Below are 26,938 nucleotides of genomic sequence, written 5' to 3' on the forward strand. Positions count from 1 at the left end.
ATTAACAGACATGTTTCAATATGGAATACAGGAGGTAAATATGAATGACAAGTGACCCCTGTTGGCTCAATACAGGCCTGGATCCTTCGTATTTTGTTTCTAAACACCGCTATCAGTTGCTGGCTTGAAATAGACATATGATTACAAAACTACACAGTGAATTTCCGAACTCCCTGTACTTTTACAGCCAAAACATTAATAGCAACGTATAATTTTGTTTCTTCAATTTCTAGTCAAATAATTATTCAGGAGAGTTTAAAAGAACGTATACATGATACGGTAAGGTAAACGTAATTGCTGGATGTTTGTACGTTTTCTGAAAATAGTACGCTAATAAAAATTGATGTAAAACATGATGAACTTATTTAAGGAAGTAATTTAAAACAGAAATAATAAATAACACAAGTTAATAAAATATATACCATCAATATAACCAGTTACAGAGGATTGCTAAACGGAGACTTTGTTTTATGGTCAGTAAGTAAAATACATTTTGTTTTTACGCAAATATACACGAGGACTTTTAACGCTAGTCGTCGCTAATTCTGAAATATTAAACTAAACGGTAGGCAGCTAATCACCTCCATCCACCACGAACTTTAGAGCTACTCTTGTTAGGCTAAATAGTTGTATATCACAATCTTTCTTATTATAAAATTCCCATGGCTCCAAAATGAGGAGTGCTATTTTATTTTTACGGGACGCGAATTTAAAATTAGGGACGGGTACAGCCCTTACGTAGCTTTGCGCGAAGTCTAACAATTAAATAAGTTTTTTTCTACTTCCAACCAGTAAACGAATGTAGGCCAAAGAACATGCAACAACACTGCTTTAGTGAAGAAAAATTGTTTGAAATAAATTATTTACTCGCAAGAGGTCGCTATATATGATTCATATTAATAAATTTGTTGTATTTTTTCATATTTACTTGTAGATAAATACCAGGATTATTGTGTGTTAATATCGATTGAATTCAGTCATCTTTGTTTTTGTTTTAAAAATTCAGGTAAAAGCAGATGCAAGATACACGAATACAATAAATATATGTTTACGACACATGAATACAATAAGTATATGTTTACGACACATGAATATAATAAATATATGTTTACCACACACAAATACAATAAATATATGTTTACGACACATGAATACAATAAGTATATGTTTACGACACATGAATACAATAAATATATGTTTACCACACACAAATACAATAAATATAAGCTTACGACACACGAATACAATAAATATATGTTTACGGCACATGAATACAATAAATATATGTTTACCACACATGAATACAATAAATATGCGTGTAAGATTTCAAAATAAGTTGTTCTCCACTCAGTTTCTCACCTTATAACTGTGTGGACGAATCCTTTTCTTTATGTTCTAGTATGAGAACATCACGAACATCTCTACAGAAGACCAATCAACACCGAAATGTTTTCTGTACAGATCAAACCATCCATATAAGGTAAAAATAACCATTATCAGATGACTACACTGAAGAGCTAAGAAAAATTGTAGTGGTAACACCCTAACACAGGAAACTCTGCAGTTAAAGGAAGCAGGAATGGCTATCTATCCAAAGTACCAAAAGAAAAACTGGTGTGTTATAAACTCTTAAAAATAAAATACGACTTCACTATCACATTCACCCTGTTCATCCCACAGGTCAGCTGTAGGAAAAACTTCTTGAATCAAACTCAGGACAAAACAAGCCACACATTAAAAAACTTTTAAATAAAAAAAAGTTTACGAAATTCTCTGTACCAATGGACACACATCTCAGCAAAATAAGCAGTCCTCTGAAAGAAAGACAAAAAATAAAAGATGCAGTCTGCTTCACAAAGACTGACAGCTATGCCACAGAAGTATTTAATGTCACCACCAGTCTCTTAACAGTTTTTGTTTTCTTATGGCAAAGCCACATCGGGCTATCTGCTGAGCTCACCGAGAGGAATAGAACCCCTCATTTTAGCGTTGTAAATCCGTAGTCTTACCGCTGTACTAGCGGGGGCATCTCTTAACAGACTGGTAAAAGAGAGACCAAACAACGAAGTTTTATTCCCTGAAAATAAAATAATCATTATATATATAAGAACCCAAACTCCATCAATCAATAAATAACAAGGACTAAACATTAATATACTTACTTCATCTACCTAAAATCTCTAATAAAAGACCATGCATATCAATCAATTTCTCTAAGAAGACCGCGTTCAACAACCAAACAGAATAACACAAAGAAACAGAGCACCCATTTCACATCTATAGTCACTTCTTTTATTTTTCTTCCAGCATTCCTCAACTTTATATAATTTACGTTGATGGCAAAAACTTCTCTCTTCCAAACACATATTATTCACTTGCTAACGATATTACATAATGGAGTATTTCAACCAGCCTACTGTGTGCAACCGGTAAAACATTCCTCATATTACTACATTATTCTTTAACTTTTTCCTTAACCATAAAATTCCTGAACCTCTTATTCGATGAAATACATAAATAACAAGTAACAACTTTGTGTCCACATATATTCCAAATGATAAACTTTTTACCAAGCATCGTTCAACGACAAGATGGATGTAATAGCGCTACTATTTAGTCTCTGGGCAAGGCCTTTATACGCCCTAATTTTTGATATGGTTGCACGGCAACCTTATCTATGACTGATGTCCCTTCCCTAGTTTCCAAGTTCTCAAAAGTAAAAGTTTAAAACAAAGTCACGAGATTGCCACGCTATACGCCACTCAATCTCTTCTATTCGAATACCAATCTCGTACGAAGAAAGGAGAATAAAAAATAAATAAACAGGCCTGATATTTCTCCTGCATCTCCTTTACTCCTATGGATAAAATCAACTCTCGGTATAACATCTGTAAACAGTTTCTTTAGATCTTACCGCTCATGTGAACTTTAATTATTTTTACTTTTCTATTTCCACTGTCACTAGAAATATTACACACTTATCATCCTGTTCTTTAGCTCCAGCAAAGTCGCTTTGAACTACTTGTTTAGTCAGCGGTACCCATACTATATTAATTTTAAAGAGGCTGCTCTCCGTCTGAGTGGCTTTAAAGGGTTATTTGACATCTACTTCAACACACACACATACATCAAAGCTGATGAAGATAAAAGAAACATTCTGAAACGTTGTTGAGTTTACCAATCAGAAGGTAACAAGTTCGTGGAAATATATCAAAACATCATAACCAAAGATCTGTCTCCAAACGTCTTCAAAGAACAGGCTCTTAACTTTTATTCACTAGTTTTAATTGTTATGTGAATGCTGGTTCAATAATTTCTTTTAAAATTTCATAACAAAGTTGTGAAACAAAATTAAGAATTCATTTCCTCATGTGATGTCAAACTGTTCTACAAACCTCCTTCATGAAACATTTCGCTGTGTGACAAAAGTAAAAATACATCATTTATCAATGTATTTTAAAACACATTTCTTGTAGCCTTATTACCAATATAACTAGATTGTTTTAAAATCAACATCCAAAGCAATTTATGCCAATTTATTTAAAACAGATATTCAGCACAATTTTAATGTTAAGTGGCATTAACCTTCGTCATGTCACCCAGGACAGGTCATCCTCCTTGTTGTGTAACCTATGTTATATCACCCAGGACAGATCATCTTCCTTGTTATGTAACCTTTGTTATATTACCTGGGTATTGTTATTCTCCTTGTTATGTAACCATTGTTATATTACCTGGGTTTAGTTATTCTCCTTGTCATGTAACGATTGTTATATTACCCGAGCTTAGTTATTCTCCTTGTTATGTACCCATTGTTATATTACCTGGGTTTAGTTATTCTCCTTGTTACATAACTATTGTCATATTACCCGGGTTTGGTCATTTTCCTTGTTATAATACATTGTTATATTACCCAAGTTTTTCATTCCCTTTGTTATGTAACCATTGTTATATGACCCACATTTGGTCATCTTTGTTATGTTATATTGCCCGGGTTGAGTCATTCCACTTGTTATAGAACTATTGTTATATTATCCGGGTTCAGTCATTCTACTTGTTATGTAACCATTGTTATATTACCCGAACTTAGTTATTCTCCTTGTCATGTAACCATTGTTATATTACTCGAACTTAGTTATTCTCCTTGTTATGTAATCACTGTTATATTACTCAAACTTAGTTATTCTCCTTGTTATGTAACCATTGTTATATTACCCGAACTTAGTTATTCTCCTTGTTATATAACAATTGTTATATTACCCGAACTTAGTTATTCTTCTTGTTATGTCACCATTGATATATCACCTTGGTTTAGTTATTCTCCTTGTTATGTAACCAGTGTTATATTACCCGAACTTAGTTATTCTCCTTGTTACATAACTATTGTCATATTACCCGGGTTTGGTCATTTTCCTTGTTATAATACCATTGTTATATTACCCAAGTTTTTTCATTCCCTTTATTATGTAACCATTGTTATATGACCCACGTTTGGTCATCTTTGTTATGTTATATTGCCCGGGTTGAATCATTCTACTTGTTATATAACTATCGTTATATTATCCGGGTTCAGTCATTCTACTTGTTATGTAACCATTGTTATATTACCCGAACTTTGTTATCCTCCGTGTCATGTAACCATTGTTATAATACCCGAACTTAGTTATTCTCCTTGGTATGTAACCATTGTTATATTACCCGAACTTAGTTTTCTCCTTGTTATGTAACCATTGTTATATTACCTGAGTATTGTTATTCTCCTTGTTATGTAACCATTGTTATATTACCCGAACTTAGTTATTCTCCTTGTTATGTAACCATTGTTATATTACCCGAACTTAGTTATTCTTGTTGTTATGTCACCATTGATATATTACCTGGGTTTAGTTATTCTCCTTGTTATGTAACCAGTGTTATATTACCCGAACTTAGTTATTCTCCTTGTTACATAACTATTGTCATATTACCCGGGTTTGGTCATTTTCCTTGTTATAATACCATTGTTATATTACCCAAGTTTTTTCATTCCCTTTGTTATGTAACCATTGTTATATTACCCAAGTTTTTTCATTCCCTTTGTTATGTAACCATTGTTATATGACCCACGTTTGGTCATCTTTGTTATGTTATATTGCCCGGGTTGAGTCATTCTACTTGTTATATAACTATCGTTATATTATCCGGGTTCAGTCATTCTACTTGTTATGTAACCATTGTTATATTACCCGAACTTTGTTATTCTCCGTGTCATGTAACCATTGTTATATTACCTGGGTTTAGTTATTCTCCTTGTTATGTAACCATTGTTATATTACCTGGGTTTAGTTATTCTCCTTGTCATGTAACCATTGTAATATTACCTGAACTTAGTTATTCTCCGTGTCATGTAACCATTGTTATATTACCCGAACTTAGTTATTCTCCTTGTTATATAACCATTGTTATATTACCCGAACTTAGTTATTCTCCTTGTTATGTAACCATTGTTATATTACCCGAACTTAGTTATTCTCCTTGTTATATAACCATTGTTATATTACCCGAACTTAGTTATTCTTCTTGTTATGTCACCATTGATATATCACCTTGGTTTAGTTATTCTCCTTGTTATGTAACCAGTGTTATATTACCCGAACTTAGTTATTCTCCTTGTTACATAACTATTGTCATATTACCCGGGTTTGGTCATTTTCCTTGTTATAATACCATTGTTATATTACCCAAGTTTTTTCATTCCCTTTGTTATGTAACCATTGTTATATGACCCACGTTTGGTCATCTTTGTTATGTTATATTGCCCGGGTTGAATCATTCTACTTGTTATATAACTATCGTTATATTATCCGGGTTCAGTCATTCTACTTGTTATGTAACCATTGTTATATTACCCGAACTTTGTTATCCTCCGTGTCATGTAACCATTGTTATAATACCCGAACTTAGTTATTCTCCTTGGTATGTAACCATTGTTATATTACCCGAACTTAGTTTTCTCCTTGTTATGTAACCATTGTTATATTACCTGAGTATTGTTATTCTCCTTGTTATGTAACCATTGTTATATTACCCGAACTTAGTTATTCTCCTTGTTATGTAACCATTGTTATATTACCCGAACTTAGTTATTCTTGTTGTTATGTCACCATTGATATATTACTTGGGTTTAGTTATTCTCCTTGTTATGTAACCAGTGTTATATTACCCGAACTTAGTTATTCTCCTTGTTACATAACTATTGTCATATTACCCGGGTTTGGTCATTTTCCTTGTTATAATACCATTGTTATATTACCCAAGTTTTTTCATTCCCTTTGTTATGTAACCATTGTTATATTACCCAAGTTTTTTCATTCCCTTTGTTATGTAACCATTGTTATATTACCCAAGTTTTTTCATTCCCTTTGTTATGTAACCATTGTTATATGACCCACGTTTGGTCATCTTTGTTATGTTATATTGCCCGGGTTGAGTCATTCTACTTGTTATATAACTATCGTTATATTATCCGGGTTCAGTCATTCTACTTGTTATGTAACCATTGTTATATTACCCGAACTTTGTTATTCTCCGTGTCATGTAACCATTGTTATATTACCTGGGTTTAGTTATTCTCCTTGTTATGTAACCATTGTTATATTACCTGGGTTTAGTTATTCTCCTTGTCATGTAACCATTGTAATATTACCTGAACTTAGTTATTCTCCGTGTCATGTAACCATTGTTATATTACCTGGGTTTAGTTATTCTCCTTGTTATGTAACCATTGTTATATTACCTGGGTTTAGTTATTCTCCTTGTCATGTAACCATTGTAATATTACCTGAACTTAGTTATTCTCCTTGTCATGTAACCATTGTTATATTACCCGAACTTTGTTATTCTCCTTGTTATGTAACCACTGTTATATTACCCAAACTTAGTTATTCTCCTTGTTATGTAACCAGTGTTATATTACCCGAACTTAGTTATTCTCCTTGTTATGTAACCAGTGTTATATTACCCGAACTTAGTTATTCTCCTTGTTAAGTAAGTGTTATCGAAATTGGTCTGGTGTAACTGCTAATAATGACTGTACCTTACACTGTGCCAAAAAAAAAACGCCTGTTTCGGTGTTGTTGTTTTTACTTTTAATAAGATCTGTTCTCACATGATCACTATTCTATGTACAATGTAAAGTAATTAATATTTATTGTGTACAATGCAGTGAGAATGTCATATTCCACGTATCATCATGTATATTATATGTATGGATAATAATATGCAATAAGTCAAAATTTTCGATGTAAAAAACAACCCTCAATAGTTTAAGTTGTCACGAGTGACTTTAGTCATGGAACTTTTATTTTTCTAACTCATGACTCTGAAGAAAAATAAAGTGTATTTTTGTTTATTTTCATACTTTATATACCCAGCTCTTACTTTTGTTCTTCCACGTTAGATTTTAATACAATCTATCGTATTGAATTCCCTCTCAAAAGTTGTTCAACAACAAGAATGTCAATAAAAAGTAAAGGGAAACCCCCACTCAGTAATAAGTTGCTGTACATTGTCTTTAAATGTTATCAGATTTTTATAATTGTATATAACTTATATAACAACAAGTTAGACATTCATTCCTCCAGTGGTTCAACGGTAAGTCTGCACGCTTATTAATTAATTAATCAAATGCAAACATCCAGAGTGATTCTTAAGCATCAAATTAACGTTCACGGAGAACATTATTTTGAAACCAAAGCATTCGTCATATTTAACAGTTGTTTGTTTACATCAGTGGAACACAAACTCTTTTGTCGACACCCAAACTTTCACTCTCTTACGGCAAGTAAACATTCAAGTACAAACGTTAAATAACGGCTTATATAAAAAAAAATCACCCGCTAGTACAGCGTTAAGTCTACGGATTTACAACGCTAAAATTATGGGTTCGATTCCCCTTGGTGGACTCAGCAGATAGCCTCATGTGGCTTTGCTATAATGAAACACACACATATATAAAAAACGTAAATTAAAAAACAACTACTTCTATTAAACCAATGAACGCTCGACTTAAAAACCAACAGTTTGATATACACTTTCATGGGATCATAAGGTGCTTTAAACAGTTGTAACGTTGAATTAGTACAGCTTTCTTAAAGTCACTTGTTTATAGATAGATCTATATTGCGAGATTATAAAACTCACATTTAAAACCAAACTAGAGAAATGCTAACAATACAGTTTTATCAAAGGACTGGAAGTGACGTAATTATTGAGTTAATTTGTTTGTTTCGTTCAAAGTTCACGAGGGGCAACTAGACTTGTCATCTCAAACTTCGAACTGACAGACTAGAACAGTTTCTCAACCTCTTTGGGGGGGGGGTAGCACGTTCAGGCGGTTGAAGCATTATAATGTGACAGTCAGTTCTACTATTCGTTGTTAAAAGAGTAGCCCAAGAGTTGGCGGTGTGTGGTGATGGCTAGCTACCTTCCCTCTAGTCTTTCACTGCTAAAGTATAGATGGCTAACGCAGATGGCCTTCGTGTAATTTTCTGTGAACATCCAAACAAACAAACTCGGCCGGTGTGCTGCCGCTAACCAAGTTGTGCCACGTATTTCCACATTTTATTAGTAATTTTATCTAACTTTATTTTAGTGGTTAGACTCGTTAGTGTTGCTTTAAAAAATAAAATAAAATATCTGAAATCTCTTCATGTAGAAATAAGCATAATCGAGCTTCAAATGGAGTGTCTGTGTGTAGCGAAACAGACCGAAGTATCCTACTACTAATAATTAATAATACATGTATAATCTAAAGTTTTAAATACATTTTTGCACTGCTGTATCTTATGGTATACCTTAATGTTTTAAGCTATATGTGGTGTGTCGTTGGACCGAAAAGGTTGAGAAACACTAGACTAGAGGAGAGACTGTTGGTCAACAGACCACATGCCAACTACTGAACTCCTTCAGTCATGTTAAACGAGTTGACCAGCATTCTTAATACGGTCCCAAAGTGCAGAGCAATTTTGTTCTTATTTCTGCGTTAACGAAATACGAACCATGGACCCACGGATCCACAGTTCCAGCAAGCTAAGCACTGAGTCACGCCCACGTTAGCGTAATAATGATAAAAAAGAACTAAGTCATTTTTAGACAGAAATTACAGCGGTGGTAAGCCTGAGGGTTTTCTAACATAAAAATCGGATTCCGATACCTGTGGTGGGTACAACACAGATAGTTTCTGTGGTTTTATGCTTAATAGCAGCCATATAAAATCTTAAGATATAAAGTTAAATAATCGATAATCTGGGAAAACAGTAGCATATGCGATTACTATCTGTAGTAACCTTCAGGTTTTTTAGTTTGGGTTGAAAATATATATTCCATGTATTGCGTAATTTAAATGAAGGTTCTCCTAAAACATTGTAGTTTCACAAGCTCACATATATGTATTATAGAATGTTTAGATAAATTATTTTCACTTTTATTCTGGAAAACGAGAAAGTTGACCAGACAGCCCATGAACAAAAGATAAGCCATCGACTTGAAATTTAGTGGAATGTATCAAATAACATATGAAGGGTGATTTCAGTTAGAACTATTATTATATCTAAATAATTTTTCTATCAACTTTTAACGTATTGCATCATGTAAATAAGTTTATTTTAAACATGTTATTATAGCATTATTTTCTTTGCAATCCAAGTCAGTTGAACTTTCGACATTTTACAATACGAATAAACAGAACGATATCAAATAAATAATTTGCCATATACACTGCTGGCCAAAATCTTAAAGCCAATGAACATAAAGAAAAAATATGCATTTTGCGATGTTAGACTAAACCACTTATTTGAGTAGAGCTTCGAAAGATGAAAATAAGAAAAGGGAAAATAAAAATAAAAACTTTTTTAGCATTTAATAGGAAAAATGTGAACATTATGAAATTAGCCTAAATACTAGCTGGTCAAAAGTTTAAGACCATACCAAAAAGAAGTCCTAAACAGTGTAGGAAATGCCTAACAAGAGGTCTCAGTGATGAGTTGCACGACCGTCATTACGAATGACGTTATTAGCCATGAAAAAGTCCTTTGTCCTGCGGGCATTGTGTATTGTAGCGTTGTCCTGCTGAAAAATCCAGCCATTTCCACACAAACGAGAGCCTTCATTCAATAACGATGATCTCTCCAACATGCCAATGTGGCAAGCTGCTGTTTGACGCCCCTGTATAACCTGAAGCTTTATTGTTCTATGGAAGGAGAAAGCAACCCCAGATCATGATGGAACTTTCTCCACTGTATCGTGTAGAAAATGTCTCCGGTTGGATATCCTTATCGTGCCAGTAACGTTAAAAGCCATCTGGACCATCCAGGTTAAATTTTTTCTCATCAGAGAACAAACCTTCGACGTCCCATGTTTGGTGCTTCTCACAAAGTTTAACCGAGCTGTTTCTGTCGTCCACTTTCTAAAGCCTTTCTCTCGTAGATGCCGTCTTGTTGTTCTTGAGCTCCATTCTGCGTCCGTAAGGGCCTTAATCTGGTTCGACGATCGGCTGATGTCTTGCCGGACAACCCGTCGAATCCTTCTGCTCAACGCCCGCGAAATTTTCTTGGGCCGACCACTTAAAATTCTCGTTCCGTATACCTCAGGGTCTTTTAAGAAATTTACAACAGCAGTTTTACTACGCCCAATCTCACCAGCGGTGGTACATTGAGAGAGATCTTGCTTTTGCAGCTCGACAATTCTGTCACTTTCAAACTCTGTCAACTTTTTAACCTTTGTCATGTTTTTACCCAATGTAACACAGAAAATTTCAGTGGGAGATTTTGACAACGCTAATGCTCGAACACAAATGACTAAATTTCGTTACGTGTTTACCGATTAACGCTTCGTTTCAGTGTGGTCTTAAACTTTTGACCAGCTAGTATTTAAGCTAATTTCATAGTGTTCATATTTTCCCTATTGAATGCTTATTTTTTTATTTTTTCCCCTTTTCTTATTTTCATCTTTCGAAGCTCTACTCAAATAAGTGGTTGAGTCTAACAACGCAAAATGCATATTTTTTCTTTGTGTTTATTGGCCTTTAGATTTTGGCCAGCAGTGTATGTGGTGCTAGTTATGTTTGAAAACAAGAAATGCTGAAGAAGAGGAGAGAGAGGGAGTAAAGTGACCAGTCGTCACAGTTCCACAAAATATCTGTATATTATTGGAATTGTTTCATACATTAATAACCTCAGAGCCATCACGACATATCTGTATATTATTGTTTCATACATTAATAACCTCAGAGCCATTACGACATATCTGTATATTATTGTTTCATACATTAATAACCTCAGAGCCATTACGACATTAGCTTCTCTACATCTTTGAAACACACTTAAAAAATTAATTGATGGGGTAGCAGGTCCCTCACCTACCTCTATACTTAACTAAACAAAAATTTATTTAAATATATATTTGAATTTACATATATTATTATTATTTATCTATAACGAAGTGAGTCGCGCCATCACATAATGACGCCAGTTCAAGTGCTCGTTCAAAGCGAAATATAACTTCAAAGTACAACATATGATTGATTATTTGGAATTAAGCACACAGCTACAGAATGAGCTATCTGTGCTCTGCCCACCATAGGTATCGGTGTGAGTCCGCAGACTAACCCACTAGCGGTACAACATATGAAAAAAAAAAAAAGATATTGATGTAAGTTAGTTTCTCGTGATAAAAAATAAATAATAATTTAAAAAATATATATCTGTTACTATAAATAATCAGTTATCAATACCATCTGATCAAATCAAGCTCCCTCCATGGATCAGAAATAAAATATTAACACGGTTATTAATGAAGCTAATTTATACATTAGTCCTTCTGTAAGTATGCAATATCATAAAATACATTCACAATTATTAGAACTCATTGATTCATCAGTCGAATAACATTATTACTAAGCATATTTCTGGCGTTAAGCTCAATAATATAATTCGAGGTTTGGGCCCGTAGGAAGCTTAGAAGTAAGATAACCCACTGCGTAGCTTTTCACTTTGGCCAGATGGGTTAAGGCGCTCGACTTGTCATCTAAGGGTCGCGGGTTCGAATCTCCGACACACCAAACATGCTCGCCCCTTAAGCCGTGGGGGCGTTATAATGTTACGATCAATCCCACTATTCGTTGGTAAAAGAGTAGCCCCAAGAGTTGGCGATGGGTGGTGATGACTAGCTTCCTGCCCTCTAATTTTACACTGCTAAATTAGAGACGGCTAGCGCAGATAGCCCTCGTGTAGCTTTATGCGAAATTAAAACAAAACAAACAAACAAGCTTTACACTTTAAAACAAAGAAATGAGATTCGTACAAGTGAAAATAGTTCTGAAATCTATATATTATTATTAATAAAATATAGACATAACAAATAAATGAAAAGTAATAAAACACACACATGCATATATATGCAAAATATTTTAACCAATACTGTTAATGAAACCAGTATTCAAAACACGATATAAGAAAAACTTGATGGAGCATGTGGTGTTGGTATCATTAGTTAACAACTCAACTGAAGAAAAGGGTTAAAGCCACATAAAGATTTTGATATTAATTCAACAGTCCTGATGCGCCAAGAAAATTAGTGATTGCAAGCATTAGAAAACAAACAAAACTTCTCCAAGTCATATCACAACGTGAGCAGACATGAGATAAACCACTGATTGGCAAGACCACTCACTCATACCACGATTCGCCTTGATGACGTGCATGCATACCATACTGCTTAATTAATGTGTAAAGTAGAACCTAGGGCTTGTATCACTAAAGGCGGCACAAAAACATCTTATTCGTGTAAAATTTTTGAGAAAAATTCGCCAGTTTTTAAGGTCGTTAGTATGGTTGGAATTTACTGGTCATACGTCGAGGTTAGGTTATTAAGACTGAAGATATAAAACATGGACATGAGGACAGGGAACGTCTTTAGTTTGTTTTAATGCTAGCCGTCCCTAATTTAGCAGTGAAAAAAAATTACTTGTATAGGTTTATGATTTACCCAACTTGAATTTTTTTGGCCTAAAACATTATTTTCTTTTGAACAGATAAAGGGTTATAAAGTAAACTTAATATCTGGAGATAAAGAGTTGATAAAAGGTAAAAATAGGATGTCACTTAAACTGGTTATTTTCAACAATAATTCCGCTTGTTTTCCTAAAACAGATGGACTTCAACAAGCACGATTTCCAACTTTCATATATTCCCCCACCACACACATATATCTAGTTCTGTAGCTTATGTAAAGTATATTCTCTGATGGCACAAAAAATCACAACACAAAGAAAGAAAGAAATTTATAGAAAAACTTGTGATCGTTAGAGTAATTATTATAATATTTGGTACAACTATATTGATAACTTGTGATCGTTAGAGTAAAGAGAACTGTATCTGGTACAACTAAAGAGATGTAGAAAGAAAACTAAAGGAACGGACGAGGTTTCTTTAACCAAACAGTGAGAACAGACGCATCCCTTACGGACGGCTGTTACTGTACAGAAAATTTGATACTGTTTCTAAATAAACAGGTTAATAATATAGCCCTAGTGTTAAAGATCAGATATTTACCTGATTAGTTTAAAGGCAGGTTACAAGAAGTATCGCTTATCTATTTGTTTACACATTTGTAAGGAATTTTTACACAAGATAAACAGCTGGAAACTCACATATCAAGTTGTGTTTCGCTTATATTTTTAACAGAACTAAATTATCTGAAATAGGTCTTTTCACGTGAATTACGTATCGGGGAAGGACGAAGGTTCGTTACAACCTCCAGGAAGGAGAGATTTCAACAGCTGGTCCTGACAACATGCATCATAATCCATGTTCGACTATTTCCCATGATTCATTTCGCAATATAAAAATCTACCCAGTGCAGAAGCAAATGACATCTAATTCTGTGACATACCGCGGCGGCTTACCTATTATTGATTCGTCTGCACAAATAGCTTATACGGCTAACTTCTGTAACTGTGAGTAAAAAAGACAAGCTAAATCTAGCAGTGGCTAAGATTCATAAAGCACGCGATTTTTATATTTGTCATTTTAAATCTTTGCGAATAGAACAAAGAACATGTTCTAAAATCCAATAGGGACAAAACTAACTTTAGACCTTTAGTTGTATTTCACGCTGTTACTAAAACCAATGTCTGACTAGAAGCAACATATCTTTGTTTATTAAGAAAGCGCGCGCGCACACACACACAAACAAGAATTTGACATTCAATGAACACGATGGAACTAACAAACCTCGGAACACGTTGAAACTAACAAACTAACAGAATATATTTGCTCTTCTAATCTTCTCAACAAAACATAATGTTTTAGACTGAAACAATATTTTAATTTAAATGTTTCTTGGGCCGGACAAGGAAGAACATCGCCATATAAAAGTTATCAACTCCCCCAGTGTCAGTGTGTAGATACGAGCGAAGAGATAAAAACAACAACAAAAACACTCCCAGTTAATTTACGTCTCAACAAGAAAAGCGACTACCTAACGGTGTTAGGATGATCTGTCAGGCAAAGCTCGAATAAACTAAAGGGGTACACTCAAGTTTGTTTGTTTTGAATTTCGCGCGCATACCTAGCAGTGTAAGACTAGAGGGAAGGCAGCGAGTCATCACCACCCAGTTTGACTTTTACCAACTTGGTGGGATTGACTGTTACATATAACGCCCACACGGCTGAAAGGACGAGCGAACGCAACCCTCAGAAGTCGAGTGTCTTTCAAATCTTTGAAAACTACACTGATCTTTCATTTTAAACAGTTTCGATTTTCTTAATTTCGTATTTGAAATTGCGTGAAACTTTCTGTAATTTCTGACAAATGTTACTTCTGCGATTTTTGTTTTAACAGAGATTTCTAAAGTGATTGTTCTCAAATATATACATACGATCTCCAGTTGTTCTTAACAGTTGTCATTTAAAGTATCTTATATTTTACAAAACGTTTCTGAAAAACTGTGATATCTAACACTAAACCCTAGGAAGTTTGAATTCCAAACTATATGTTTTATAAGATTTTACTAAATTAATGCTTCTTTAACTTTCTAGAGCTACGGTTAATCCCGAGATTGGAAATTACAGCACAAAACGACTTTATTTTTAGGAGGACTTACTACATGTAAGCGCGTTATACATTTTATAAGCCCAGTCTAATCAGTAGTACATACAGTCCAACAAGGACTAGTTAGTGTGAAATGGAAATCCTAGGGTCTAAGGTTCACGTCTCGTTCCAGCAAAATTGCGCTTAAACTTTGGGTCGGAGGGTGCTTTAAGATATTGAAGATTAGAGTAGCTCAAGTGTTGGCGGTGAATGCTATTGATAAGCTGTCTTCCATCTAGTCTATCAGTTCAAAGTTTTACGCAGATAACCACTGTGTAGAAATGCGAGAATATTTGAAATTGACAAACAGTCCTACTAGTCCCAGGTTAATTACTTCTATTGGACTATATCGTGTTGACAACGGCGGAGAATCACACAGACAAAATAAGACGTGATAAGAACAGTTACGGGCTTAACATGGGTAAAAGTAATAATAATATCATATTAGGTATTTGGTATTGAATTTTATAAACAAAAATTCTCAGAAATACTGAAACACTCAATCATGTCTGAACAAACCTTAAAATCCCAGCAGGTAAAGCCGCTGAGTGTAAAAACGAAAACTGACAGAAGTGCGAGTTTTAATTATAAGTTCAACACTAATTTAGCTTATCTTAATTATATTACAAGTGTTCAATGTGTGTCTAATATTCCTTTAGTTACTTTGTTCTAAAACTACAAGTATTTTCCGTTGGTCGTTTGAAACGACCAGCGAACTCGAGGAGATTATTAGGTTAAAATGACAAGTAATTACAAGTAGCGCTTTAAATTTAAAAGTTCATTAATTTTTAACAGGATTAATTTATATGCCAAAGTGTCAAGTTCAAAAAGTGTATGACCGGAATAAATAAATACAATTGTTTTTGTTTCTTTACAGGCTTCCATGTATCTATCTTCATGGCATATTTTCGAGTAGAAATTGCCGGTTAAGTTACTTTAAATCTTACCGAAAAGAAATACCTGCTTGGGCCAATATAATCTAACATATTGATACTTGGATGCTGTTAATGTTTCACTTACCTCATAGGTATAATAAGCGTTCGTGTCTCTTACTGAAGAGTTAGCTGGCTGTTCATGGCTCCCAACGACCTCTTACGCGTCGTAAAGAACCGAGGTTTGCATAATAATAATAACTATCAAAAATACAATAAGCAAAATTAAGACAAACCCAACAGCCACGAGCAACATCGCGTGCAACAATAAGTTATGTCATTCCTCACCGTACAGTGTAAAAGAGATAATATTACTTGAATCTCGGAGGTTCAAGAGCGAGGCTATGAAGGCGCGGACTAAAATGGGGCTCCGGAAGTTGACATCACAGCAGCGACAACGCCAGGAACTGACGAGAGTGCAGATGATGAACTGTTACGAAGATGTGCGTTCACCAGCGATCGTCATTGATATGGACGCGTTTGTTTCTCTCTCTCTTTTTGTTTTCATATCATGGATATTATTCCACGAAGTTAAGCTATAGAAGTGCACATCATTATTTATTTATTATTAAGTAAACTTTCAAAGAGTCGTGTAACAACATCAACAAATAAAATCCAATAATGTAGAAGATAAGTTTTCCTAATAAATAGATTCCCGCTATAATCTGGGGGTCCTACATGGCCTAGTGGTTAAGGCACTCGACTCGTAATCTAAGGGTCACGGATACGAATCCCGTCAAACCAAACATGCTCGCCATTTCAGCCGTGGGGTCGTTATAATTCCACTATTCGTTGGTAAAAGAGTAACCTAAGAGTTAGCGTTGGGTGGTGATGACTAGCTGCCTCCCCTCTAGTCTTACACTGCCAAATTAGGGGCAGCTACCGCAGATAGCCCTCGTGTAGCTTTGCGCAAAATTCAAAACAAATAATAATCTAGCGTTCGATTCTCCGTGGTAGACACGGTAAATAATTCAATGTGTCTTTGTGTTAAACCGCACACCAAATCTAATAAGCTAGTGAGACGATCAGACAAAACTTTTATCGGCCCTCTGTTCATTTTATTACAATAAATAATACATATAATATTAGGGGTATTGATTACAAACACATGCTTATAAGGATTACACATATTAGTGTAAGAACTCACTGTTGTACAAGGCATCCTTCCATTCACGCAACCACTCTCTTTGTTCAAGCCAAGAATCTATTCTAAACGTACTGAATTATAAGCCTAATGTTAGTTGCCTTAGTAACAGTGAAAAAAAACAACAAACAAATTGGTAAGTCATACGTAAAAACACAAACTAGGGAAAAAAATTGTTTTGAATACGTTCTTACTAGTTTGTTTTTTAAATAAAGCTATCACGACAATTCTTAAAGTCTAAAAACTTTCTATTACGGATCTCAATATGGAAGGTTCGAAAGTCCAAGTGTACTAATTACAACAAATCCTTAGAGCACTTCCCCCAACTCCCCTTAGATGGAGGATAGAATTTGAATATTTCTAGAACCCCACTTTTGATTGTTATTTCGAGTGGGTCCTTGTTTGTTCATTCCAACATAACATAAAAGTATATCAATCAGCTCAACCTATTCTCTGGTGACTCAGCGAATGTCGATACTCGCGGTGAGCAAGCAGAGATAGCAAATAGTGTACGTTTGCGTTTATTTTGAAATACGCGCAAAGCTACGCGAGTGCAATCTGCGCTAGCCGTCCCTAATTTACCAGCGTAAGACAAGAGGGAAAGCAGCTGGCCATCATCACCCACCGCCATATCTTGGGCTACTCTTTTACCAACGAATAGTGGGATTGAACGCACATAATAACGCCTCCACGGTTGAAAGGGCAAGCATGTTTGGTATGAAGGGAATTCGATCCCGTGACTCTAGGATTGTGAGTCGAGTGCCTCAACCACCTAGATATGCCGGGCCGTTTAACAACTGAAACAAATACACAGTTAAACTTGAAACCCCTTGAATTCCACTTTTTGATATCTTCAAGACGCGTTTGGAAAGAATGATATTTTATTGTACATTACAGCTTGGATGTAAAATTTCGTTACTTCTCCATAAATATACTCCGGAAGTTAAGAAATCAAACGTTACTGACACTTAAATGTACACATTAAGACAAACGTAAAAAATAATGTGTTACCTTCTGTTTTGTTTGTTTGTTATTAAGCGAAAAGCAACTGAAAAGGCTATTTTTATTGTGCCCACAACAAATAACCAGTTTTGTATCATTTTACTTATCCGAAGTTTTTGGAATCGTCGTTTCGGATAGCATCAAGGTTTCGTTCGTGTTATGACAATAAAATATTAATTAAAAACATTATTTGTAACAAGGACTGTGCCAACAAAACTGAGAGGAAAACCAGTGTTCATGTCTAAAACAAAATCTTAAAAAAAAGCGTATTTTGCAGCAAATTTAACATTGAGGAAACGTAAACTGGAAAAACCTAAAACTTTTAACCAGTAACAGAGAACAATGTTACAAAGGTTGCTAAAGCAACGTCAACAATTACATTAGCTCTTACTGCTATTATAGAATATAGATGGCACTAGTATAGTATAAAATATAACAACTCAATTTGGCAAGTTATAGAGAAAAGTTTGTTTTGTTTGTTTTTTTGAAATTTCGCACAAAGCTACTCGAGGGCTATCTATGCTAGCCGTCCCTAATTTAGCAGTGTAAGACTAGAGGGAAGGCGGCTAGTCATCACCACCCAACGCCAACTCTTACCGCCAACTCTTGGGCTACTCTTTTACCAACGAATAGTGGGATTGACCGTAACATTATAAAGCCCCCACGGCTGGGAGGGCGAGCATGTTTGGCGCGACGCGGGCGCGAACCTGCGACCCTCGGATTACGAGTCGCACGCCTTACGCGCTAGGCCATATAGAGAAAAGAAACATTAGAAAAGTGAAAATATTTGATTTTTCTCTTAGTTTTGGCTACTTGGGATGACAATTCAATACCCTTCCCTCATACACACATACATAATGATGACGTTACGATACGCCATATGTCAGTAATTATAATAATCAATAATTATTTGCAATTTTAAAAAGGCATGTACTGTAGTTTTTTTATTTTTTTACATAAAAATTCTTAAAAAGAAGAGAGAATTCTCAATAGCCGCGTCACTTGAAATTATTTTAGGCAAAATTAGAGTAAGATAATCTATGATATCGTTTTCTCTATTTTATTAGCTATATTTTTTCTGCTCCAGCAATACCAAGCGTGTACGTATACTAGATTCGATTTTATTATACTCATCAGGATCACTACCTGCCTACCCTCAAACTGACATTCTTTTAGACAGGATTAGAGTAAATTAATCTTGGGACATTGGGCGTGGTCAATATACCAATCAAAATAGATTGACCTTCTATGTCCAAAACTGTAATTTGATCTCAAACTGATCAGGAAATGGCAGAGCTATGAACTGAAGTTTGTATTGGGGGGGGAAGAGAAAAAACCCCAAAACTCTTCCACGAGCCACTACACCGTGGAATTTACTTATTCTAGTGAAATGTGATTTGTTAGGAAAGTTTTTTTTGTTGCTAATTAGTTTTGTTTTTTCGAGTGGGGTTGAAGGGGGCCAACTTTTCTGAGAGGTTAATGTATTGTTCAGTATAATAAATTCATAATACGAGGTAATTTATGAAAAATACTTCCCCCCTCTTCCAGTGGATTAGCGGCAAGTCTGAGGGCTCACACCGCTAAAAACAAGATTTCGATACGCCCAGTGGGCACAACACAGATAGCTCAAAGAAACTGGTTAATCCGAAACTGATAGCGTAGAAATAATTTAACGTAAAGCGCTTAATGCTCATTGGTCCAACAATGTGCGTGTGTGGTTTCTTATAGTAAAGCCACATCGGGCTATCTGCTGAGTCCACCGAGGGGAATCGAGCCCCTAATTTTAGCGTTGTAAATCCGTAGACTTACTGCTGTACCAGTAGGGGACGATCCAATAATATGAGGTATTCTTTACGAACTCCAAATAATGACGGTTAATAATATAAGATGTTTAATGGTGAGGAAGATGCGAATATACACAATCCAAACCAAGCTTTCTCAATACTGAGCAATTGTTCCAAAACTAATCTGGCTAGAACTGAACTTATACAATTCCAAATTATAGTTTTCATTTGTGGTTTGTTCTGTTACATTCATCACAAAGTGTACGTGCGGATAGCTTCTAAAAGACGCAGGCAGCCTCAGATCCATCTTCCGCCATTATACATTGGAAGAGAAAATATCAGGCTGGCTTGGTTTGGTTTGTTTAGAATTTTGCGCAAAGTCGAACGAGGGCTATCTGGGCTAGCCCTTCCTAATTTAGCAATGTAACGATAGAAGGAAGGTAGATAGTCATCACCATCCACCACCAACTCTTTGGATACTCTTTTACCAACGAATAGTGGGATTGACCGTATCATTATAAAGCCTCCACAGCTGGAAGGGCGAGCATGTTTGGTGTCACGGAGATTCGAATCCGCAACCCTCGGATTACAAGTCAAGTACCTTAACCACCTGGCCATGCCGGACCGGCATGTTTGGTTACAGTAGTTAAACTTTCATTGATTCTTTAAAATAAAATGATGATGGTAATGCAGTATTTCATTGGTTACTCTTACATTGTTATATAAAATTATGTCACAAAATCGTTAAAACTTTATACCAAGTTATTCTTCGTCATTAGTCTTACTTTAATTCAGTTATTCTATATAACGTCTTGCTTCCATTTTTATATATAAAGTCACGTTTCTGTTTCATTTTACATAAAGTCACATTTTTATTTTATACTGCATAAAGTCTCGTTTATATTGTAACCTTACATTCAGTCACATTTCAATGATATTCTTACGTAAATCCGTGTTTCTATGTTATTGTTATATCAAATCCGGAGATATTACATAAAGACCTTGTATCTGTCTCTGCTAACTTTATACGCACGAAGGTTTATTTACATTCCACACTTACATCAAAATGTTACATAATACATCGCGCTTCCTGTATTAAATCTATTTATTTTTATACGTGTTACAGAAAGGTATGTGTTTATTTAGTTCAGACAGGCATCAAGTATTATGTTTATATATATGATAGCCAAAATTTGGTGCGAGTAGGAATTTCAAAGAGATTATCAGAGGGAGACACAGCTGCAAGCTAATGACGTAGAGAAACGAATTTTATTAATTCTTCTTCTTGAGATTTATTCTGTAAAAAGAAACAAACATCGCAATATTCAGAACCATATATTTAAGATTTATTTGCTGTTTTCTTAGTGCAAAGATACCCAATGGACTAGCTGTCCTCTATCCACTGCTGGGAATCGAGCCACGGATTTTAAGAGTGTGAGCTGGAAAATTATTCATTTATAGATTGTTTGATAAACTTTTCGCTTCGCCTTACAAAGAGAAAAAATAACCTGAAAAACTTAAACTAGAGCTTGGATATAAATAACACAATGACTCTTTTGGCATGTAAGCGCTTAAATTTTTCATTCAATTCACGCCAAAAACAAGGTTGAATCTTCAGTACTTGTGGCACGTGAAACTCTTTTAAGCAGGATTAGAGTAAATTAAATCTACGAGCCATTTGGCGTGGGCACATACATTAATCGATAGGGTTTGACTTCCTAAGTGCAATATTGTAATTAGATCTCAAATTGGTTACGAGATGGCGGAGCTATGAGCTAAAAATTTGTACTTAAGAACTTAAAGCCATTTTATGGCCGTTATGCCGCGGCTGAAAATATTTTTGTAAATGATATTAACAAGTTTTTATTATATTTTTACTTGAGTTCTAAACAAATTACGTGTCTAAACAAAGTATTAACTATTTAAAATAGAACAAGGCCTTTATAACAATTTGTCTTACGGTTTTTTAAGGGAGTTTCTGAATCGAATCAAAATATCAAAGTATGTTTTAAGAAACATGGTACATATTATCAGTTAAGCTTGTATTAAGAGACAGAAGTCTAGTTTGCTTTTAATTGTCGTAAAATTCAATTGTTTGTTATGTTTACACATGATGTGTGTACACTGGCTAACTTACGCTTCTAAAGAAACTGTATAAGTTGAAAAACTGAATACTCTGTATATAAAATTCTATAATTGTTAACGAGAAAAACAGAAATTAGAATTAACTGGTTCTAAGCCTTCTAACAGATAGTCGCCATTTTATTACAAAACTAGTTTTATTTCTGCAATTTTGAACAGATATCAACTGTGTCTATCTTCTTTTTCTCTCTCTTTATACAGTTAAGATAGTAAATTAAAAACAAAGTTATGAATTTATATATCATATATAATAAATAAAAACAACAATTCTATCTAAAATAGTTCATACCTTATCATTTATAATGTCTTACAGCTATCTATTGGCAGAATAACGAAGTTCACCATTTAATCCATTACAATCAGAATACTGACTTTCTCACTACAAGTTTTTTATATATATATATATATATAATAGAGGTATCAACCAACCAAAACAAACTCTTTTTTAGTTCGAGAATAATATAACTAGATTGGATACTGAAGCAATGCTTTTCAAATATGTGTACTTTATTCATCAACACTTATCTTCTGTACAAATGCTGTGTTACACAAACAGTATTAAATTATATTTTAACTTAATATTCTTTCTGATCAGCTCGAGATTAAATGTAGAATTCAAACCTCATGTAAAATAATTACTAGTTCTGTAATAACAAACAAGATAACTAATTATATAAAATTGATTGTATCGCCATCTATGAAACAAAGTTCTAAATAAGAAACGTCATACGGAGCTTTCAAGTGGTACTTGAGTTGTGTCTTCACCATTTTAGAATTATTACTGAACAAAATGTATTTATTAAAAATTACAATAATCAAAAGTTTACCACATTATTATCTAGTCTTTAAACATTTTATTTAAGTGTGGAATCTAAAATTATTGAAATAATCAATTTATATTCGTCACACACCTACCATAAGTCATTAACTGTGGAAGAAGAATAACTACACATAGTAAATCAAACATACACCAGGTTGCAGCACATGTCGGCTCGGGACCATGGTGACCACTATCCGGCATCGTTGTTACTTCGTCTTCTGCAATCTGGAAACAAAACACATAGATAAAAGTTAGCCTGATACATTCAGTACATTCTTAAAATGTTTACTAATCGAGGCACCTTTATATAACGATTTCTTGATATTTTTGCTTATATGTATATTTAACGTCTTAAACAATTTGATTTTATACAGGGTGTTCGGAAAGTCACTGTGCACTTATATATTTGTTAACAGACATGTTTCAATATAGAATACAGGGGGTAAGTATGAATGCCAATTATAAACAATGTTGAAAGTGACACCTGTTGGCATCAATACAGGCCTGAATCCTTCTTATTTTGTTTGTAAACACCGCTATCAGTTGCTGGCTTGAAATAGACTGAATAAAATATGATTACAAAACTGCACAGTGACTTTCCGAACACCCTGTATATATGTAAAAACGGCTGGTATGGAAAGAGAAAGCACTGTTTAGAGGAGCAAATAATGTTTTGACCTTGTTCGCTCCTCTACATAGAACTTTCTATGCCCATATCAGCCGTTTTTACATATATATATTTCTCTACAAGTGGGTTTTCTCGTCATCACGGATAATTCGATTTAATATCAACTACCATTCAACCGGTTGAAGCGCTAATATCTCTTGAATTTAAAAAAAAAATCCGTTGCTGCATAAGTCGTTTGTCAGATAAATTAACGAGGTAAATTTACAGTTTCTTTGTGTCTAAAATTTTCATATAAGAATATAATTCTTCTTATTATTATTGACCAATAACTACACATGACAACAGATTGTAACAGATAAATCTAAAAGTCAGCACCTCTAAACCGTATAATAAATCATTGAAACTCTAGTAGCTTAGATGAGACTTATTAAAGGGTTTGGTTTGTTTTGTTCGTCGGTAGCTATAAAGCTACGTAATAAGCTATCTGTGCTATGCCCACCAAGAATATCGATACTCAGTATATAGGGTTATGTCCGATGACTTCCCGCTATGCTACTAGTGGGGTGACCAGAGGGAAGGCAGTTAGTCAACATCACCCACCGCTAACTCTTGGGCTACTGGAATTGATCGTTACATTATAAGGCCCCAAAGCTAAAAGGGCGAGCATGTTTGATGTGACGGGGATTCGATCCCGCAACCCTCGGATTACGAGTCGAACGCCCTAACCACCTGGCCAAGCCGGGCCAGGTGGGACATAATGAAGAAGCCTTCACCCGGGCCAGGGGAACATAATGAAGAAACCTTCACCTGGGCCAGGGGGGGACATAATAAAGAAACCTTCACCTGGGCCAGGGGGGGACATAATAAAGAAACCTTCACCCGGGCCAGGGGGGACATAGTGAAAAGCTTTCACAAAGTTTCAATCAATTCTAGACGTCTTCATCACCACCATCTATAACCAAAAAGCGTCTGCTCAGTAATACAGGATGTTATCACAACTGTATTTATTACACTAATGGCATTCAGACGTATTACAGTTAAAAGGTTTGTAGTTGTTGAAATGTGTTGTTTCTATGAATGTAAAGTTACATCATGGCTTCTTCAAACTTTAACATCTGGCCATCACAGTTATTTGTCCCTCCTCTTTCAGCGATGATGTAATAAATGATTATGAGTTTGTTCAGCTATCTGCGCTAGTCGTCCGTAAGTGTGGACTGATAACACAGAAGGAAAGCAACGAGTCAACACCACGAGACGCAAACCAAGGACAACTACGAATATTTGTTTGTTGAATTTTATGAAACGCTACTCGAGGACTATCTGTGCCAGTCGTCCCTACACTAGAGAGGAAGACAACCAGAGAACACCACCCACCATCAGCTCTAGGGCTATTCCTTTAAAAACGAGTAATGAGATTGATTGTGACATTACAATGTCCTTATGACTGAAAGAACGAGCATGCTTGGTGACTGCATTTGAATTCGTTACTCGCAAGTATCGAGCGGAGCACCCTAACCACAAGTCCATGTCAGGTTGTCCAGGAATATTTGAATGTTCCGTAATATTAAATAATCTTACATAATTCAAAACTACGATGTTCTTATTTCATTCAATTTTCTTTTATTTCGTGGTTGTTGTTGTTGACTGTGTTGTGCCTGTCATAGTTATCGAAACCCGGTTTTAGCGTTATAGGCCTTTAGACTTACCACTGAACCATTGCGGGAGGAGGGCTTAAACTAATTTATCGAATAGTGAACTTCTTTAGTATTTCTTTTACAGTGTCCTCCAATATTGCGAACTGTAAGAACATATCTTATTGATCGAAAGTGCCGAAAACTGCCCAATAGCACTGAAACTAATAACATGAAAACAAATCAATAAACACGATTCATTTAAATAATTAGTCTATGAAAACAATATTGTCGCTTTTTTTAATAAAACAAAGAACTGAACCAAAATATACAACTGGATATAACAACAAAACGATACCATCATTAACTCAATGCATTTCTATACGCACTGGACTGAACTTGGCCTAATGATTAGCGTGGCGGGCTGCGGATGTAGGGTCTGGTCTTCTACAAGTGATTTCGTTGAAAGCGCTCCACACTTTCAACAGTGAGCATATTGTTTTTTTTTTTTGTATGGAATTAAGCACAAAGATACAAAATGGGATATCTGTGCTCTGCCCACCACGGTTATCGAAACTCGGTTTCTAACGGTGTGAGTCCACAGACATGCCGCTGTGCCACTGCGGGACAATATTTGGTTTATGTTTTAAATAAATATTCAAAGTCATGTAAAGCTCGGTTGCACGATGAAACCGTGGTATTATACTGCTAGAAATAACTTTTTCGTGAGATTATGGTGTAGATTTTGTGACTTATATGTACGTTTGTATGCGTTTCTAGATTTACACATAAACATGTTAATGGACTTAGTACCACCATAATGAAATTTAGAAACCTCTTTCACTGGTTATGCACAACATCACAAAGTTAACACAACACAGTCATTCTTTCTTCATCTTATGTTGGTTAATCCGGTCCCCCGCTGGTGCAGCAGTAAGTCTACGGATTTATAACGTATCCAATTCAGGAGTTTAATTACCCTCGGTAGACTCAATAGATAGCCCGATGTGGCTTTGCTATAATAAAATACAGACATATTCCTCAATCTAGGAGAGTTTTAAATTCACACTTTCAGGTTAAACAGTTTTTATTAATTGAGTACTGCTCTATGATTGATTTAACCACCTGGCCATGACTGCCCTAAGAAACAATAAGAAAGAGACTGAAAACAACACTTTATTTATTTCCATTATGAGACACCGTGATAACAGTTTCTTATTAACATATGTACTGCAATATCATAAATATTTGTCTCGGTTCGAGTCAGAGCAGATAAATCAGCTTTGATTTCGATATAGAGATTTTTTATTTTTTTCCAAATCCAAATTCCATAGATAAGATATAGCAAGGGTTTTATTTCAAGGAACTACTGAACAATGAGTGAAACATAAATAAGATATAACAAGGGTTTTATTTCATGGAACTACTGAACAATGAGTGAAATATAAATAATGTATAACAAGGGTTTTATTTCAAGGAACTACTGAACAATGAGTGAAACATAAATAAGATATAACAAGGGTTTTATTTCAAAGGGGCCTGGTATGGCCTAGCGCGTTAAGGCGTGCGCTTCGTAATCTGAGGGTCGCGGGTTCGCGCCCGAGTCGTGCCAAACATGCTCGCCCTTTCAGCCGTGGGGGCGTTATAATGTGACAGTCAATCCCACTATTCATTGGTAAAAGAGTAGCCCAAGAGTTGGCGGTGGGTGGTGATGACTAGCTGCCTT

The 26,938-nt window shown here is 35.0% G+C and overlaps 1 protein-coding gene across 10 annotated transcripts in view; it reads right to left on the reverse strand.

Moving 5' to 3' along the window:
• LOC143222324 (suppressor of lurcher protein 1-like) overlaps positions 1-26,938 on the reverse strand; it is a 293,085-nt gene that overhangs the window by 79,873 nt on the left and 186,274 nt on the right. For 7 of the 10 annotated variants that reach the window (XM_076448702.1, XM_076448703.1, XM_076448710.1 and 4 more), the window contains one exon: positions 23,049-23,178. In XM_076448702.1, coding sequence (XP_076304817.1) covers positions 23,049-23,154 — 106 coding nt within the window. In that variant the 5' untranslated portion in view covers positions 23,155-23,178. Of the gene's footprint in view, positions 1-1,359; positions 1,377-16,149; positions 16,401-23,044; positions 23,180-26,938 lie in introns of those variants that run through there. The other 3 variants (XM_076448705.1, XM_076448706.1, XM_076448707.1) reach the window with 3 other exon arrangements.

Source organism: Tachypleus tridentatus, chromosome 8 (genome assembly GCF_004210375.1).
Source record: "Tachypleus tridentatus isolate NWPU-2018 chromosome 8, ASM421037v1, whole genome shotgun sequence".
NCBI lineage: Eukaryota > Metazoa > Arthropoda > Merostomata > Xiphosura > Limulidae > Tachypleus > Tachypleus tridentatus.